The sequence below is a fragment of the Fukomys damarensis genome, unplaced genomic scaffold, assembly GCF_012274545.1.
Source record: "Fukomys damarensis isolate Sample0158 unplaced genomic scaffold, DMR_v1.0_HiC HiC_scaffold_11, whole genome shotgun sequence".
Lineage (NCBI taxonomy): Eukaryota > Metazoa > Chordata > Mammalia > Rodentia > Bathyergidae > Fukomys > Fukomys damarensis.
In genome coordinates, this window is record NW_022900923.1 from 38,072,352 (window position 1) to 38,090,801 (window position 18,450).

Below are 18,450 nucleotides of genomic sequence, written 5' to 3' on the forward strand. Positions count from 1 at the left end.
GGTGAGTTTTAGGCTGAGAATAGGAAATATGGATGGATATTGGAATCCATGGAGATGTACATCATTTCAGTTAATGGGAGTCACAAAATGCAATATCTGTGAAAGAGAAGCAATTGTGATCCAGCCCTTGAAAAGTTTGCTTTTATGCTGTGTGCATTTTCCCTGTTTATTGCTTCTTGAGGATATGTTTGAGTGAAAATGAGTAGGAATGAAAGTGTTACTCAGTTTGGTGTCATTTCTGTTTCCACCTGAGTTACTACAATTAGATCTATTTTAAATGCAAACTTCTTGATATCGAGTGTTGTAGGGCTGGGGTGGGTTTACATTCTTCAATTGGGAAACTGGGTTCAAAATTAAATTTTTTCTTCTATATTTAAAGGAAATATAGAAGATATCTTTCCTGATTGGTGTCAATTCAGTTGTCTGGAATATAGTTATATTACTATTACTATTAGTAGATTTTGAAAAAAGAAAACCTTCAGAAATGAAGGTTCTTAAAAATAAAGGTCCTTTTGGTACCTAAATGGTAATTTTGACCTATAGTTTTGTGTAGAGATATTTTTCCATTTTCTTTCCAGTTCACCACAGTAATTTTTAAAATATTATATAGTTTATAATTATGTGTTTAATCTAGAAAATTACAACCTTATATATTAAGTATTTAAGCACTCCATAAAATCTAGTGTCAAATTTCTGACAGGCTATAAGGTATCACAAATGCTGTGTTTCTGTAAAACATCTTAACTTTTTCACATTAAATTCCCTTGACACCAACAAAGCTCAATGCTTGACAATCATCCAAAAGGAAACTAGGGTGATTTGAAAACACAGGAGCAAATCATGAAGACTTGAATTATCTCGTACTCATCAAGAGGTTGAACATACATCCACACTCACATATATTTGTTCACACATATGTCACATGTAATATAATATAGTTAGTTGTGCGTTTGCCATTTTTCTTCCTGGACTGAGCTCTGGACAGCATGGATATTATTTGTGTTCTTTCTAGACCCTACTTATATGATAGAAGAATGTTTTCATACTCTTGTACCTGTGTTCAAGTAATTCTGGACTATTTTTGTCTTGTGCAAGCACAGAGTACTTTGCAGAGAAATATCTCGGTGTTACTCAAACTCATTCACGCACCTCCGTCCACCATACAGACTTGTTGCTAACTGGTAGATGCTGGAAACTACGGTGTCCCATCACCCTTCCCCTCATATCTGAGACTGACATCAGACAGTGTCATTAGTTTTGGCCATCAGAAAGGTGGCAAAGTGATGTGTAGCCCTTCAGGCCCAAGGCTTTAAGCACTGTGTGTCTTGTCCTGCGTTCATTCTTCTTCTGCCTCCTTGTAGGCAACAGAAAGGCCACGGGATCACACATCTTCAGAATGGAGAAAACTTGGTCCTTGAATCACTATGAGAAAGCCAACTGCTAATATTAGAACAACACATTGGATGGTTTTGTGAGGGAGAAATGAGCTTCCACTGTGAGTCTTTATGAATTGAAGGGCCCAATTCTTTCAGCGGGTAATGCTAAGTATACTTGCCAGTGCTGAGAGTTAAAGCATTGTCCATTGAAACCCAGTTGCATCTTTGGAGGATAATTTTGTTTTTACATGCTTATTTTCTTTCCTTACTTAAATAGAACACAAAAAGTGAATTTGTTTTTGTAAACAGGAGGAATAAGTGTGCCAAACTAAACATGTATAACAAATAAGTTTTTGTAATCTCAAGCTAGGTGCTCAAAATGATCACACTCCCTTATTTTCTATAACTCAAATTAAATCTAACCTTGCTCCCCAGAAATTAATCCTCTATGCCATGGTTGCAACAAGTTCTGCAAGTTGTAGGTAGCACAGAAGCATCAAGGAGTACCTTGTGATTATTCATTCGCTTCAATAATGAACTATAGTATATTGCCTATGAACTAGAGCGGTAGTCTTCATGGACTGTCTATGTGGGAGAGACAGAAATCATCCATGTAATCATCCAAACACTGGAAATAGTGCCACGAAGAACACAGAAAACTCACCAGAAGAACACTGAGAGGATATTTGATCTCATCAGAGAATCACAAGGAAGACTTTCTGGGCATAGGGACAATTGAGCTCATCCTTGGAAGATCCAAAGGAAATTGCTAGAAAGAATGGGGAGAAGGTGGGGCAGGTGTTTTAGGATAGAGAGGACATCAAGTATAGAATCTTTTACTTGAGAAGAGCATGATCAAAAGGAGAGCCTGGGCCGATGCCTGCATTATGACTGGGATACAGGAGTCTAAGGTATGTAAGTTGGAGCTTCTGAAAGACGTCAGTGCTGAGCTTTGAGGCCCTTCTTACACATTTTCCTTTTAACCCTTAGGAAAGCATGGAGAATGAATTAGAAAGTGAGAAATATTAGCTGAATCAAACATAGGTAAACCTGTTGAGAGGCCATTTTAGCTGTAGTATTTTCAAGACATCTTAGATGTTGAAAATGTTACAAATGGAGAGAAATTGATAAATTTGAGATATATTTAGGAAGTAACAAGGAGAGACAAATTCAATGAAGTCGGTTTTAAGAGTGATATAATTAGTTAAATCCCCAGTACCAAAAAAAAAAAAAAAAGTGATATAACTGATGGAGAGTAATCATTACAAGGCACCCCAGCTGCTGATTCTAACATGAGAGAGCCTATATTTTGTTAGCTCAGGAACACACTCAAGATTGCACCTAAAGCCAGCTGTAAGTAGAATTTACATGCTAAAAATTCAGACAAATTACAGTGGAAAGTGAATCTTTTAAATGAGTCTTAGTCATTGGCCAAAGCAATACATAATGACTTTGAAATGCCAAGAGCGTGACTGTTGAGATTTGCAATAGATTGAAGTTTTAGGAATATATTATGTCGAATTTATACATCTGCACTTGTGTTGAGGTCTTGCTCTGTTTAATTTAGTTGTGTTTATTTTACAGAGGTCTGATCCATAAGTCATCTGTCCCTGTTTATTTTGTGGCTCTGTATTTGAAAATTTTCGGTTTGCGATTAACTTTTTCAAGGAGTTTTTATTCTATGCAAACATAAATTACCTTGTTTTCCTGCCACGGGGCTGCTGCGCTAGTGCATTTTAATGAAACTAAGGCACATATATTACAAAACATACAGAAATACAAATTGGTTTGCAAGCAGAAGGGTTCAGCAAACTTTTGCTCCCATTCGAGAAGCTGAAACTGCGTTGGGTGAGGGGCATATTCCCCAGATTCCTGGAAAGAATTAAGTTCAGGAATCGAGGCACCACTGTATTTTAACATGGCTGAAGTCTGGATGCTTCTTGTAATTAACAGTGCCTTTAAGTTGATAGGATACAGAATACTGAATTTCTACTTTCCCTTTCTGAATACGAGATAACAGTACCCATAATTTTCTAGTTCTGTGGGAAAGAAAAAGTTCATTGCAACCATTAAACACTACAATCTTCTATCTAGTTTAACCAGGGATCACACTCTGGACTTTGCTCTTGCAAGGCAGGCGTGGTGCCACTGAGCTACATCCCCAGCCGTTGGCCCTCTAGTTTAACTCTTGTAACTCCTCTTGCCCTACCAGCCCCAGGCAGACCTTTGTCTTCACACCTATCCTGGTCCTAGGGGAATCCTTCCCCTCCTTTGGGGTCTCTGTGCCTCTTTCTTAATTGGGATTAGAAGGCAGAATGGGATCCTTGTTTTATTGTATATGTTTTACTTATAATTTACTATGTTTATTCTATAGAGTTTATTGAAAGTTTGCCCAGTTAATAAATTTAGTTTTTACATTAAGATAACATTACTAGCATTAACTTGTAGGGATTAAATAATTTCTAGGGCTAATACTTAACTGTTTCTTGACTGCTGGACCAAATCTGTTTTGAAATTTCCTATTAAAGAACTGCTGTGTTGGCAAAAGTCACTGATAACCAGGAAAGTTAAGTTCGGTACTCAGTGAGGAGAAACCCGAAGCAGCATCATTTCCCTTCTTGTGCAAACTGAAACTGGAGAGACTTATTTTGTCTGTACACAGTTTATTGTACATAAAGAAAAAGGTTTGGATTTATCTTGTCATATTGATATCTTTGCTCAATTACTAAATTTTTAAAGACAAAATGGTCGAATATGAGGATTTAAAATATGTATTTATTTTTGTAACAGGGATCAAACTCAGGACCTTGTACTTGCAAAGCAGGTTCAGTGCCACTGGACTAAACTCCCGGCCCAAAAAGGATGGATTTTTAAGAGGGATTCATTAAAATGTAGCACTATTCCTTCCTTTATGTTCCTATAATGTGCTATTGCTTGAGAAGAATGAGTATCAACATTTGTAATCTAGTATTGATTCAGTCATTTTTTTTTCCTCATTGAGTTTATTGGCCCATTTGCCCATCAGTTGGAAACTGGATAAAGAAGATTCAGTCATTTTTAAATGGGTAAACATGTCTCCAACTATTCTCTTTTCCCTGTACTACAAGCACAGACTTCTCTGCTGTTCTGCCAGCCTTTTCTCTTGCCAGATCTCAAAATGTTGAGGATCCTTCAGCCTCACGTGCAAGTCTTATCATCCATTCATCATTGAACAGATCTATGTCAGTTGTTCTAAATACTACTTAGACCTTATGGTCTGCTATTTAGAGGACAGGCTTGTTGCCCACAAGGGAAGTAGGTGTTTATAAGCAAAAATCCCTGGATTTGGGGAAAGAAACAAGGCCCAGGGGTAGCCAATGACATGAGGGATGTCTTTTTTCTAAAATTTAGATCTGACTAAAGATATAAATTGATGAGTCAACATGAAGGTCACTCAGAAAGGAAAAGGTAGGCTCATGATTGAGTTTCCTGTGTATCTTAGTAGTACATCAAGTCAGGTAGGGGAAGAGGACCAGAGACGGTAGATGCTGAGGAAATGCCAATGAGGGTCAAGAAAAATTTGAAGATGACATTTTGGAATCCAACAACAGATAATGATTAAAGAAGGAAAGTCTACCTGTATTTACTGCTTCTGAGCAGTCACATGAGCTCAGAGGCGGAGTGATGGTATATAGCTGGCAAGGGAGAACATTGGCGAGGAGATTCAAGACTAATGCTTATGATGCTTCTGTAGGGTCCCCATGGCCTGGGTATTGAGAGAAATCCTTAAGAGTCTACCAGGCCTGGCAAACTTTGGCTATCATTTTCCTCGCTAGCCTCAGTCTTTTTCAGTGTCTGCCTTTCTTTACACCAGCTACACATGGTGTCTCATTCCATCCCTTGGACACTCCTCTTCGAAATACATTGTTATTTCTGTTTGCATTTCTCTTCATGCCATTTAATGACTGTCGCTTTTGCAGGTCTGGCTTCAGTGTTTTTCATTCCAGGCAAACCTGTTCACCTCAGACCTTGACTGCTACCCTATTCTATCCTTGAATCAGAATACGAAGTACTTCCCATCTGCTAAACTTGTCCATGATGGTTATATCCATGATGATACTGCCCATTAAGGTATAGATAGGGCATGGAGAATATTTGTTTTTGCTCACCGGGTTTTCCTCGTGTCAGGAAAAAAAGTAACTGTGTTATATAAGGAGCTTACTCTGTGTTTATTGAAGGAAGGAAAGGAAGGAAAAGAGGAGAAGGAGGGAAGATTTAACATCTGCTTCTATAGTTAACTTCATGTAATCTGCTTGTCTTTATATAACCTTTATGTAACTTAAAAATGTACACAATGTAAGGCAGTCAAGTATAATTATTTTGAACTTTTCTCAATCTAACTTTAATATTGTTTTAGATACATGCTGTTTTTAAAGACTCAAAATTATCATTATATTTCCTATACATAAAATCTCTTGTTATATCCTGGCTTTTTCCTAGCCTGTGTTTTTACAAAATATCCGCTCATGAAATGTGACCAAAATATGTGGTGATGTTTGGACAAAAAATTTCATTACCGTAAAGGATGTAGTATTAATACCCCTCCGAATAATCTTCCTTACTTGGAAAGCACTTATCCCATTGTTCTTGGCACTTTCCGAAGCAGTTCTGGAAGTCCTCCCTCATATCTTTGTGAGATGTGATAAAAAAAAAATTTAGCGAATGCTATGCCGCGGAGCGCCATCCAATGGAAGGCAGGCTTGTAAAAGCAGTCGGTGTGTCCTTATCCACCTCATTCGACAGTTTTGGCATAGTGTAACTTTGAACCTTCCGCAAATTCAAAATGACTGTAAAAGGTAACCATTTTAAATCAATTCAGGACGTTGAGTCAGCCACAACAACACAGCCAAAGACACAAAAAAGAGCGCCAGGGATTTAGCCCAGTGGCACTGAGCCTGCCTCGCAAGCACAAGGTCCTGAGTTCTATCCCTGGTAGTTGGGGGGGGTACAAAAGGCACAAAAGAGGACTCAAGAACTGCTTCAGAAAGTGTCATGAACGCTAGGACAAATGTGTTCAGTTAGGGGCAGTGTTCTGAGGGAAATTAATGTCAATATATTTTTATATAATACATTTAAAAAACTTTAAACATTTGTCATATTTTTCAATCACACTGTATATCAGCAGGTTGCTTGTGCTTTCTATTGGAATTAGTAATAGTGGATCCCTTAAGTATGTTACAAATACTCCTATTTTCTTTTCTTCCTGCTACTGGAGATTGAACACAGAACCTTGAGCTCTACTACTGAACTATGTCTCCAGCCATTTTTACTTTGTCTTCAGACAAGGCCATGCCAAATTACCCACTCTGGACCAATACCCCTATTTCCTATTAGAGTTTTCCACTTTAGCATGCCCAGGGGAACGCATGGCAGGCCCATAAAGTAAAGGCATAGTAAAGGAATTTTCCTACCATGGTACACACCTATAATCTCAGTACTTTGGAAGGCTGAGGAATGAAGATCACAAATTTGAGCCCTGCCTTGGTAACTTAATGACTTAGCAAGACCTGTTCAAGATAAAAATAGATGATCACAGGATATAACTCTGTGAAAAGGCCCTGGGTTTAATCCCCAGTCAGCCTAATCAGAGAGACAGATCAGAGAGAGAGAGAGAGAGAGAGAGAGAGAGAGAGATGAATTTCCCACGATGCTCTAGTCTGGGTCCCAGGGATATCAAAGCTTTGGATTGTATTCTCTCCATCTGCAACCCTCACAATTCATCCACTGCAGTCTTCACACATCAAGATCTGTTTTTGTATGTCTTTGTAATTTACAGCATGGCTTTTGCTACATAAAATTGTATTTTTCCTGTGGGCAGTAAATTAAATTTTAACAAATTAAGACAGACATACAATAACTGATTTGTTGCTAATTAATCTCTCTACTTACCTGCTTGAAATGGAATAGAATTACTGAGCTTCTTGCAATTTTTTTTAAAGCCACAACTTGCAAAGCCCTTTTCCAATGTGTTTTTAGGGCTGCTAAACCCACATTTTTATAGAGTGTATTTTACACACCTTTTTCCCTTCTGAAAGATTCCATGTCATGCACTTTCCTCCTGGCCTCTAGTTTTGTCAAATATCCCATCATAATAGCAGGCAAGCAAAACACAGCATTTATTAAATACATTCAAAGACAATTCCTGAAGAGTTTTACATTGTCCATTCACTTCAAAAATAGGCTGAAGAGGTTACTACTCAAATCCACACGCTCTGACACCCATTCTTCATTAGGTTACTTACATGAAAATCAGTGTTCCCCTTCACAGCTATCTTATTTGACAAATTCTTTGAAATGGATCATTTTTACTGACTTAATAGTCTGTCTTTTAGAGATAGCAATTATAGAAATACATAAAACAGATTAGGGGAAGAGATGAGAAGAAAGAATAGTAAGGGAATTAAAGAAGATAAGATGGAATTTGGAGAATCGGGTTCAGATCATAGCTTGTGTGTTTCCTATCATCTGTGAGACCTGAGAAAAACCACCTAACCTTTCTCTGAACAACATAGGTAAAATGGAGAATAATAACTTTGTGTTCAAGAGCAGTATACAAATCGCACAATGTATGTATAGTGTCAGGCACTACTGTTGGACACGCTGAATGCCAGCAATGACAATAAAAATCAAAATAAAAAAGAAATCATAAATAAAATCTTGTTAAAATGTTATTCCCCAGAGCTTAAGCTTTGACAGTCTTTCTCTTTGAACAAAGGCAGATGTAAATTTGACTGTAGTTCCTACCAGTCAAAGTAAGAGTAAAACAAAAAAGTTTGTTAAGTATTAAACAAAATTTATTTAGATAATTACAAAAACCCTGTAATAATTCCTAACATGGAAAGGCAGAATTACTTCATGGGCTTTGTCTGCCTAAGAAGTCCCCAAGCATTATTTATAGTTCAAATAAGTTGTACATGTGTGTACTTTTGTTAGTACATATAAATATTGTGATAATGATGTCAATTAATTTCATTGTAATGCTGAATTCATAGTAACTTTTTAACCAGAAAGCACTTTCCTAATTGATGGACTTAGTAAGAACACCATTAGAACCCAGAGAGTATTGTATATTAATTTCTGATTTATCCAAAAGGTTGGGAAAGTATTGTGACAGAGAAAAAAGGCTAACTTTTGTAACAGACAACAGTCTCTTTTCCTTACTCCTCCTCAGTAGCATGGAGGATGATGTCCTGTGTCACAGAAATTAGATGTCCACTAATTTTTGGAAACAAGAATTGCTTTGGTTGAAGTAATATTCTGACTACTCCTAGTCTCACAAGGATGTCTGCAAAAGATTCAGGGGAAACTGTTAAGCCCTCCGAGGTGCTTTGCATAGGAAATGAGTTTAACTTCTGAAGCTGTCTATTACAGAGCTTCAAACACTCTTCTCCTCAATGATTCCTGTAGCCCAAAAATAACTAGATTGGAAGTTTATTCCTTCACTTGGTCACTTTAATAAATCTAATTCAGATTTCCACTAGTGCAGTTACTATATCATCTTGCCAATCCCCCTTTTGTTATACCTGTGCTGAATCTGTTTTATCATTTCCTAGGTAAGAAGATTCTTGATTATTTTAAGGGATAATGTAGTTTAAAGCACATAATGGATACTGTAAAGAAATATTATTTGGCTAGCTTAAAAATATCTCCTTAAGGGAAAAAAATCTTTTAAAAGACCTACAAACTTGGTATGATTACTTGAATTAAGGAAGTAAGATACGATTGAAGTAAATTTAAACTTTTTTTTTTTAACTTCCTGCAAAGAGGCTCCTTCACAGTACTTTTGGAGAAGTTAGTAAAACCGAATCTGACATCATCACAAAGCAGTTCATGTAGCTAGCAAGTGGTTTGTTCTTAGGGTGACAAAGGAGGAAATCGCTCCCCTTCTGGTAAGACAACAGGGAAGAACATGAATTCATCTATTTTATTTTTGATTCAGTTTTGCAGAGAAAAACTTTCAGAGAGATAACCAGTATGTTGCCTTTTAGGAGGACGCATGCTGTTTCTTGGGGATTCTGCTGATCACCAGATATGAGCATGTATTTGTGGCTTAAACTTCTGGCATTTGGCTTTGCCGTCCTGGATACAGATATATTTGTTACAGGTAAGAACAATCATATTAATTTTTACTTAATTTTTTCCCTTTTGGAGTGACATTGGTTTGAAGTAGATATTAGGAATGTGTTGTGTGCTGGTGACTGGAGGTGATACGGGCTTCAGTACAATGGTCAGTGTTGCCGGCTGGGGAGACACAGCTCATTGTGTGACAGAATACTGTGTTTCTGTTTAAAAATGCGTTGAAAGAAAAAAAAATCACAATTTAAAAGAAAAACATTGTCTGTATCTTTATTTACAGACTATTCAAGGATGTCACAAATGCAACACTGTTACTTCACCCCCAAAGTGACAGGAAAGATGGCTAAGGAAAGTCTCGGAAATTGTTTAAGAGCAAAATGAAGGAGTTTTTATGCTTTTAACAACCAGAACAATAAAAGTCCTGCTTAAAAATCACGAGATGGCCTAGGTTGTATGTAAGGCCCTCCCTCTTTGAACCAGGAGTTAGTTTCTTCAAATTTTTGATTACTATTAAAATATTTTACTAAACGATTAGGCGTAGAATAGTTAAAATATGCTTAAGTATTTAATAAAATACTAACTTTCTGCCTATTCTTATCAAAGAAAGTATTTTCTTCAGGTTTTAGTTCTCCTATAGTTTTAGTGAATTTTTGGTATGGAAATTCTGATGTGGCCACCGCCCTTCCTGGGTGATGGGTAGATATTACAGATGGGACCGGGGATTTAGCTCAGTGGTTCTGCTGCCTGCCTCCTAAGTGCTAGGACCCGAGTTCAATCCCTGGTACAAAAAAAAAAAAAAAAAGAAAAAAGAAAGAAGAAAAGAAAAAAATTACAAACAGAAATATTTAAATTCTTAAGACTTAAAAAAAAAAAAAAAAAAAAGAAAAAAGAAAGAAGAAAAGAAAAAAATTACAAACAGAAATATTTAAATTCTTAAGACTCATGCAAATGCTATGTTCTACAAGAAAATGTAATAAATTGAGGATCTCCTCTCTCTTAAATTTGAGATCTGTACATCCTTATGGTATATTTATTAGATGTTTCTTGAATACTTTCAGTTTGGGTCATAAATATATTTTGGTTGATTATTAAATATAACTAAGAAGTAGTTAATATTTTCTTATGATGGTGAAACAAAAAACCTATGTTTTAATTATTAAAAGGACATTGAAAATGGAATCTCTGCTGGCATTCCCAAATTAAAAAAAAAAAAAAATCTCTGAAAGGCAAGGCAGTAGTTACCTCCTCTGAGAATGTTACACTGTCAGGTTATATTTGGGTAAATATATGAGAGTAGAAAGAAAAACACTAGAAGTTAAAGATTTTGGTCATGGTGGGTTGGTTTTGTTTTTCACTGTCAAGGTGGATTTTAAAAAGTCTATATAGGAAAAAAAAGTCTATATAGGTACAGAATTTTTTATAATGCTAAAATTTTTCATCAAATTGCTATCCCTGTGTTTTTATCAAAATTAAAGGCAAATTATAAATAATAATTTTAATAAGGTGATAATATGTGTATTATCAATAATCAGAGAAAATTTCCATTAAAAATTATTTCTTGGGTAATGTATTTTAAAATGAACATAAATAAATATTAAAATGTGTGTAAGCAACAGAGACTATCATTATAAAGTTTTCATATCATCTATTAATTTTGTTTGTTTGCTTATTTATTTGTTTTTGGTTTTTTGAAACAGGGCCTCTCGCTTTGTAGTTTAGGTTGGCTCTGTATTAAATGTTTTTACCATATGGAAAATCTGTAAATTCATGATCAAAATAGGAGTATAGTAGGATCTAAAAACCTTTAAATCAATATTGCTGAATAACATATCCTATAAATAAGTGGATAGGTTAGATTTATTTTAAAAATACTTTACCTCAATTGTTTACATTAACATCAATAACATATTTCTAAAAGGATAATAATAGTATTCTTGAATATATGCTTATGTTGTGAAAAATATATACACTAATATAATCATTTGTATCTACAAATGTTGTTAAGCATACTTTTAATTACCAAAAGACATTTTGTGATGTGATGCTTAATTTGGAAAGTTGTAAGTCTTTAAAATTATACGTTTTTAATACATGAATTAAATCCTGTGTCTTGTATTTACATGTTAAAATGAATTTAGTACCTTCAAGAAATAAACTTTAGAGGAGTAAATTTGTTGTATGCTTTAAAGGGAAAAAGAAATAGAGGTACTTGTAAAAGAGGTATCCTTGGGTGAATATGCACACAACTCAGTTATTTTATTTAATCTCTAAAATTCAGGTCTGGACAAGGCCAAAGTTAAGCTTTTACTAGAGCAGTCACAATCATGGACTTAGTTTTACACAAAAGTTCCCTGTCTCCTTGCATTGCTTGTCCTAGCTATGCCCAATGGAAACTAAAATTTTCTCTAAAGTTTCTAAGTAATCCGAAGGAGCAACAGTGTTTTCCAGAGTGAAGGTAGGGGATAAGCATTTTCTGGCTGTTTTTAGAGATGAATACCAGCCAAATCTCCCACTTCATAGGATACCAGTTAAGAGCATTTTTAATTTTATTCCATTTGAAGTATGCTATGAGTTATGGTATGAGTCATAACAGTTAAGACTCACTTCCTGGACATAATTCTTCATTTTTCCATCTACATTTTAAAAAAATTCTTGTTACAACGTGTACCATACCTTACACTTCATAGAGATTCAGTGCAAAGCACTACTGAATTTGATAAGCAGTCTTATTAATTGCTACATACAATTTAAAAGATTCTTTGATGTGATTATGATTACTTACTGATTTTTAAAAAGTATTTTCCTATTAAAAACTTTTCTGTGACCTTTATTGAGGCTAGAGTTGGAAATTGATTTAGTTAGGGGAAAGATAAGGCAGAGACAGGGGTCTGTATTTCTTTTTCCTTTCTAGCTCGATATAATTAAGCAGAAGGACAGAGGAGTTCACTTGAGCTAGGTACTTTCTGTATTCTATTTGATGGCTTTTCATTAATGACAAACAGTGAGTGGAGGAATACAGATATTTTTACATTGTTCATGTACATACCTATATATAGGTGTACAAATAAATAAACTTTATGTGACTGAGTTATATGTGTTCATTATTACTTTCCTGTGTATCTGGTATCATTTACTTCTCTGCTGGTTCTCCAAATTTATCTGCCCTTTAAATATTGGGGTTCCAGGAATGTCTATCCTTGGCCAGGTTTATTCATTTGTTTTTAAGGTCTAAGTCAGAGATGGCGAACCTTTCAGAGCTTTCAGTGATACAAACAGCCCAGGGTGGCACGCGTGCCATAGGTTTTCTGCCACTGGTCTAGGTTGGTTAGCCTTACCTGCCCTTGCTGAGGCTCTGAATTCTTCATCTCCAGATTAATCCCTCAGAAATGCGAAATCTATCTCTACAGCTAAACGCAAATATTTCCATGCATCTCAATTCCTGAAATTTTGTTCTTTGTAAATTTTTTTTTTTTGTGGTACTGACCATTGAACCCAGGGGTGCTTTACCACCGAGCTACATCCATTGAAATTTTTATTACTTTGAGACAGGCCAAGTGATCCTCCTCCTTTACCGTCCTCAGTAGCTAAAATTATAAGCATGTGCCATTGCATCCAGCCATACAATTTAGCTTTTTAAATTTTTTAAAAATTAATTTTATTAATCCATTTTTGACGTACATTATGATCACATTTGCCATAGAGAATTTGTACCTCTGCATAATATATCTTAATTACTTTTTTCCATTTCACTCTCTTTCTTTGAATCCTTCCTTTTCCTCATTTTCAAAACTTTGTTTCTATTGCTTTCCTTTCATTCTTTTTTATCCCTATTCTATTTTTTTGTTTCTTTTCCCATCTCCCCTCCCTGTTCCCCTTCTGATTTGAACATTTTCTTCCTACTTCTAAATATCTTCATTTTCCATCTACATTTAATTCTTCATTTTTCCATCTACATATAAAAAAAATTCTTGTTACAACGTGTACCATACCTTACACTTCATAGAGATTCAGTGCAAAGCACTAATGAATTTGATAAGCAGCCCTATTAATTGCTACATACAATTTAAAAGATTTTTTGATGTGACTTTGATTACGTACTGATTTTTTAAAAGTATTTTCCTATTAAAAACTTTTCTGTGACCTTTATCAAGGTCCTTACTTACCCTTTGAGTTTCTCACACAAGAGACACAATGCAATATTTAAATATGTGTGTCTGATTTATTTCACTTAAAATTATGTTCTCAAGGTGCATCATTTACATAAAAATGTCTCATTTATCCTTCTTTATGACAGAGTAGTACTCCACTGCATATAAAAGTCACATTTAATAGTCTCTAAAAACGTTTCCCACTTCTTCATCTCCATTGCTATGACCACAATTCATGGCTGTATTTTATTTCACCTGTGATATTGGGTTAGTTTTCTCATTAATCTGAAGTCATCGTTTCCTTAAGCACAGAAAGTTAAAAGTAGGGAACCTCTGACATTTTCTCATAAATTTTAGCCTTCTTGCCAGAGATACTGGACCCACTAACTAGTGGAGAGCTGGGCCTGGAGCTGAGCAGGAATCTTTCGTTTTCTTTTATGACTAAAGAACAAGCAGGGGTGGTTTCATATCCAGTTCCTCCATACTTCTTCAAGGTCCTGAAGGCTGTGTGTAAATCCTATCTCCTCTCTGAGGTTGTTTTGTTGTCATTGTTGCCCCAAATATCTCCACTGAAGTTGGATACTTTTTACCAACTTTCTTTGGCATTTTTCAAGTGCTGTTTCAGAAGTTTTGATTGTGATGCATGGCAAGGAGGATGAAATGGAAGTTAGTGGATTTGCTGCCATTGTAAGCTACGTAAAAGGAAAAACTATGTGCTGCGTCCTTTATACGTTCTGTACCTGATTTCTTACCAGGCATTGAATAATAATGGGCTTTCGATAAAATAAAGAAGTAGAAGGAGAAAATATGAGGGGGAGAGAGGGACAGAAACGGAGACAGAGAGAAGGTGATAGAGGGAGAGGTCAGAAAGAGAGACTATGAGCAAAAATTAGCAGGAGACAAAGCAAGAGAGAGTGGAGGGTGTAGAAAATTTCATCTAAATTAGATAAACTAATTTTGGATCTGGATGAAAGCAGTTTTTTTTTTTTTTACTTTCTACTTTTCTTTCATCTCCTTGTTTCACTTTTTGTCTGGAAAGATTTTCTTCACTTTTAAAACTTCACAGTCTGAGGACGCTGTCTCTGAGGGTTCCTTGCTCTTTGCACCCTTTCCCCAGTGTCACTTGTGGGTCAGTTTCGTTGTTGAGGTACAGCGAGAAGCTCAGAGCGGGGAGGGAAGCGCTTTAGAGGAGGAAGCACAGAAGGAGTCTGGGCCAGGCCTTGCTTTTGCTGGCCTGGGCTCTGATTCTCACCTGTGGAATCGTTTGTGAGGGTTAAAGGAGCCGGTGGGCATACGGGGGGATTGCAGAGTGTGGGGAACATTTCTTTCTAGGCAGCGTGATAAAGGACTTCGCCACTTAGCACGGAGGCTCACAGGCGGGTTCTTTCATTCATCTTGCTGGTGAACACATAGTGTTAATGAAGACAAAGTTTCACATTCAGAATATGTGTGTGTGTAATGCGGTGTGGGGCCAAAATCGTTTTCATTACCCAAGACATTGGGGCTTTTGTAGTCATCGCAAGATTTTAAGATTATTTATGAGTAAAAAAATTGGAATAGAAATTTAACTGCTGCTTAAACTTAAATTCAGTTTAGTCTAAATGTTTTTGTCAGTATTCAGCACCCAGCCCTATTCCAGTTGTCTGTTACCAAAGGATCAGAGCTATGACTTTTGCATATGTAAAGACAACCCTTTAGGGAGTGCCAGAAGAGGAGAAAACATTGCAGGTTGTTCATTTCGTACCCAATATGGTGTCCATTTCTATGCAATACCCAGTGTACAGAGATGAAAATAATACTAATCATTGGATTTTACTTTATATTCTACATGGCTGTAATCAATACTTACTTTAGAAAATTTCTAATATTATATAAAAACTTCAGTCTGTATTGCTGTCTACTTGTCAAAAAAGTCTTAGTAATTACTGTTATAAACAGATAATTGTGTGTGCAGGAATCACAAAAAGATAAAATCAAGAAGGAATAAAGAAAGACATAGAACCTTTCTACTCTGTCCTCCAGGACAAGTGCAGATATATTAGAGCCAGTGTTAACAAAATAAATAAGCATCTTCTATGTCCAGTCATATTACAAACATCTGATTCACTTTTACAGAGATAGCAAGATATTCACTATTTTTATTAGATTTTTTTCATACTGCCCAAGATCCAGCAAATGTTAGCATAGTCTAACACTGAAGCCTTTGTGTTTAAAACATTCATTTCCTGCTGAACATGAGACAAATGTCTGAACTGAAAGAGCTGCTTTGCTGAAAACTCGATTTCTTCTCTGTTGTTTTTGTGCTAAAATTATTAATTATAATGCAGTGATAGTCAAGTTAAAACGATCATCATTAGTATATTTAAAAAATTATTTCCCACTAAAATTTAAGCAAAGCAACTGGAAGAAAATCATCAGTCCTCCAAAATAGTGATCTTTTTTTTTTCTGTTGTTTTTTGGTACTGGGGATTGAACTCCAGACCTTGAGTCATGAGAGGGAAGGCAGTGGAACCACTGAGCTAAACCCCTGACCCCAAATAGTGACCTTCTACTGCTGAATAGCAGACAAGACAGGAAGCTAACTCTGTATTGCACACACATGTATTAAGTTGTGAATAATTGGTAAAGCGAATTTAATGGAAATCACTAATTTTCTTTTGCAAAAAATTTCTGTACATTTTTAACTTTAAAAAATTTGTTCTGATATTTAAGAAAATAGCTTAGAGAAGCCTATGTAATTAAAATGATGCTTAGAAGGGTTATGAAAGGGACGACACGGCAGGGAAGGATGGTGAGTATATCGTATATATTTCCACTTAAGGTGGGGTCCTCCACACTGGGGAATCCTATTTGGACTGAGAAATATTTTGGAAATCTAAGTCTATGAATGAGACAATATTGATTCAGAGAGTGTAACAATGATTAATAGTTTCCGTTTCTGTCAAATGTTGTGAGCATTAAAAGCAATATTTGTGAAAATACTTTGAAAGCTATGAGCTACTATATAAAGTTGTGTATTTTATTCATGTGATCCCATGAAGTCACAGTGTGCGTCTGTTTAACAGTGATGCAAAAATCATACATCTTCTTTCAGACACCATGACAGGATAAAGGGATAGTTTATGCTTCTGTGGCAGAGGCATTAAACCCTCACAGATATTTGATTTCTCTTTAATTTTACATCCCCTGTTTCAGAGAGTTTTTTGAGGCTACTGTGAATTCTACTTTCTAGTTTGCAAAATTTATCATTTACAATGAGTTGTAAATCTACAACTTGTAGCCAGGGATTCTTATCATTTCTTATTGGAACAGTGGCCTGAATTCTTATTTACCTCCAATCCTAACTGTGCCCATACTTGTGATCACCAGGATAATCTCTGTAAGAGACAAAACTAACCCTTGAATATCCCTCCATTAAGGGTCACCTGTGGGGTAGAGAATATTCTGAGTTTAGCCTGTGATTTTGGTACACAGGATATTTTGACTCAACTTTTGTAACAAGCAACACTTCATTAGAATATACCAATACTTAATGAACTTGCCTTTAGTTGCAGAAAAAATAGTCTCTATTAAGTCAATTCAATTCCCTGGACATTTATACAGTATATAGACTTAAAAAATATAATTGCTAATTTTTCAATTTTTAAAAAATTTTACCAAGCCAATTTTTATTAAATTTTTATGCTAACCAGTACCATTAGATGAATCAGTTTTATGGGCAGCAAATTATGCTGACTGTAGTTTGTGCCTTTGGTAACTTTATTTTGCAGTTATTAGTTTTTTAAGTGTAATTTTACTTGTCAAACAAATTTAAGCCTCTTATTCTTCTATTTATCCAGAAACATTTCCTGTGTGTTGTTTTAGCTACTATTTTAATTTATTTTTGCATTACAATGTTACATAAAAATAGCAATCTAATTTTTTACTTTTGTCAAATTTATGTTGGGCAGTTTTAGCCATTTAGAAGTTTATTTTGTGTTGGTATTTCTATCAGTAAACATTCATTTTTAGATTAAATTACCTTTCAGATAATTCATTTTGAGATTCTAAAACAGAGCTTTGATTATTTCTTTTGCCAATGGGGATTTTAGAAACACTTGGACTGCTCTGTAATCTAGAATCATCATGTGTAATTCTCCTATGTGTGTGCCTTCGAATGGTATTCTAATTAGCTTCTGTACCTGTACCACCTTATTCACTAGTGGAGAAAAGAGAAAGACCAGTGTGAAAGTTTAAGATGCTACCATTGTAAAGTGGTGGGAGGGGAAGTCAAATAATCCTAAATGATCTCTGTATTAGTAAAAATAAAAGCAATTATTACTACCCACACAGTTCTAGTTGAGTTCCACTAAATTTCATCAGTTTTTTTCTGTGACCACTTTGTAACATACACTATATACTGTCCTTGTAGCATATTTTCCTTAAAATTTGATATTTTCCTGGTTCCAAATGGTTGGCCATGCTGGTTTTTGCTTCTTCTCTACATCTTTTCTTTTCTCAGTTGAGCAAATTGTAACTACTTTTCAACATTTAGTTCGTCCCTCCCCGCTGCACACCCACTACACCCCTCCTCTTCCATGCTGTTCACACGTGGAGAGCTCTCTGCCCCTGCAGTGACCCTGTGAAGAGGCCATGGAGGGCTCTCTGCTCTGTTCTCAGAGTCGCTGGTGCTCTTGTGCAGTTCAGCCTGGGTTCTGCTTATTAACCAGTGTCTGAGGTCCTCGATAGCTGTTTGCTGAGTGAATGGCTGGGCTGTGAATACACCCAAAACCTGTGTGTAGGGAGCGCTGAATAACTTTATATATATATAT

General features: G+C 35.7%; 1 protein-coding gene across 4 annotated transcripts in view; it reads left to right on the forward strand.

Annotated features, from left to right (window-relative positions):
• The first annotated feature begins 9,224 nt into the window (after positions 1-9,224).
• The window catches only part of Ptprc (protein tyrosine phosphatase receptor type C), a 124,066-nt gene continuing 114,840 nt past the window's right edge, over positions 9,225-18,450 (forward strand). For all 4 annotated transcript variants that reach the window (XM_010635390.3, XM_010635392.3, XM_010635393.3 and 1 more), the window contains exons 1-2: positions 9,225-9,304; positions 9,404-9,519. In XM_010635390.3, the coding sequence (XP_010633692.1) occupies positions 9,447-9,519 (73 nt within the window). In that variant the 5' untranslated portion in view covers positions 9,225-9,304; positions 9,404-9,446. The remainder of the gene's footprint in view (positions 9,305-9,403; positions 9,520-18,450) is intronic.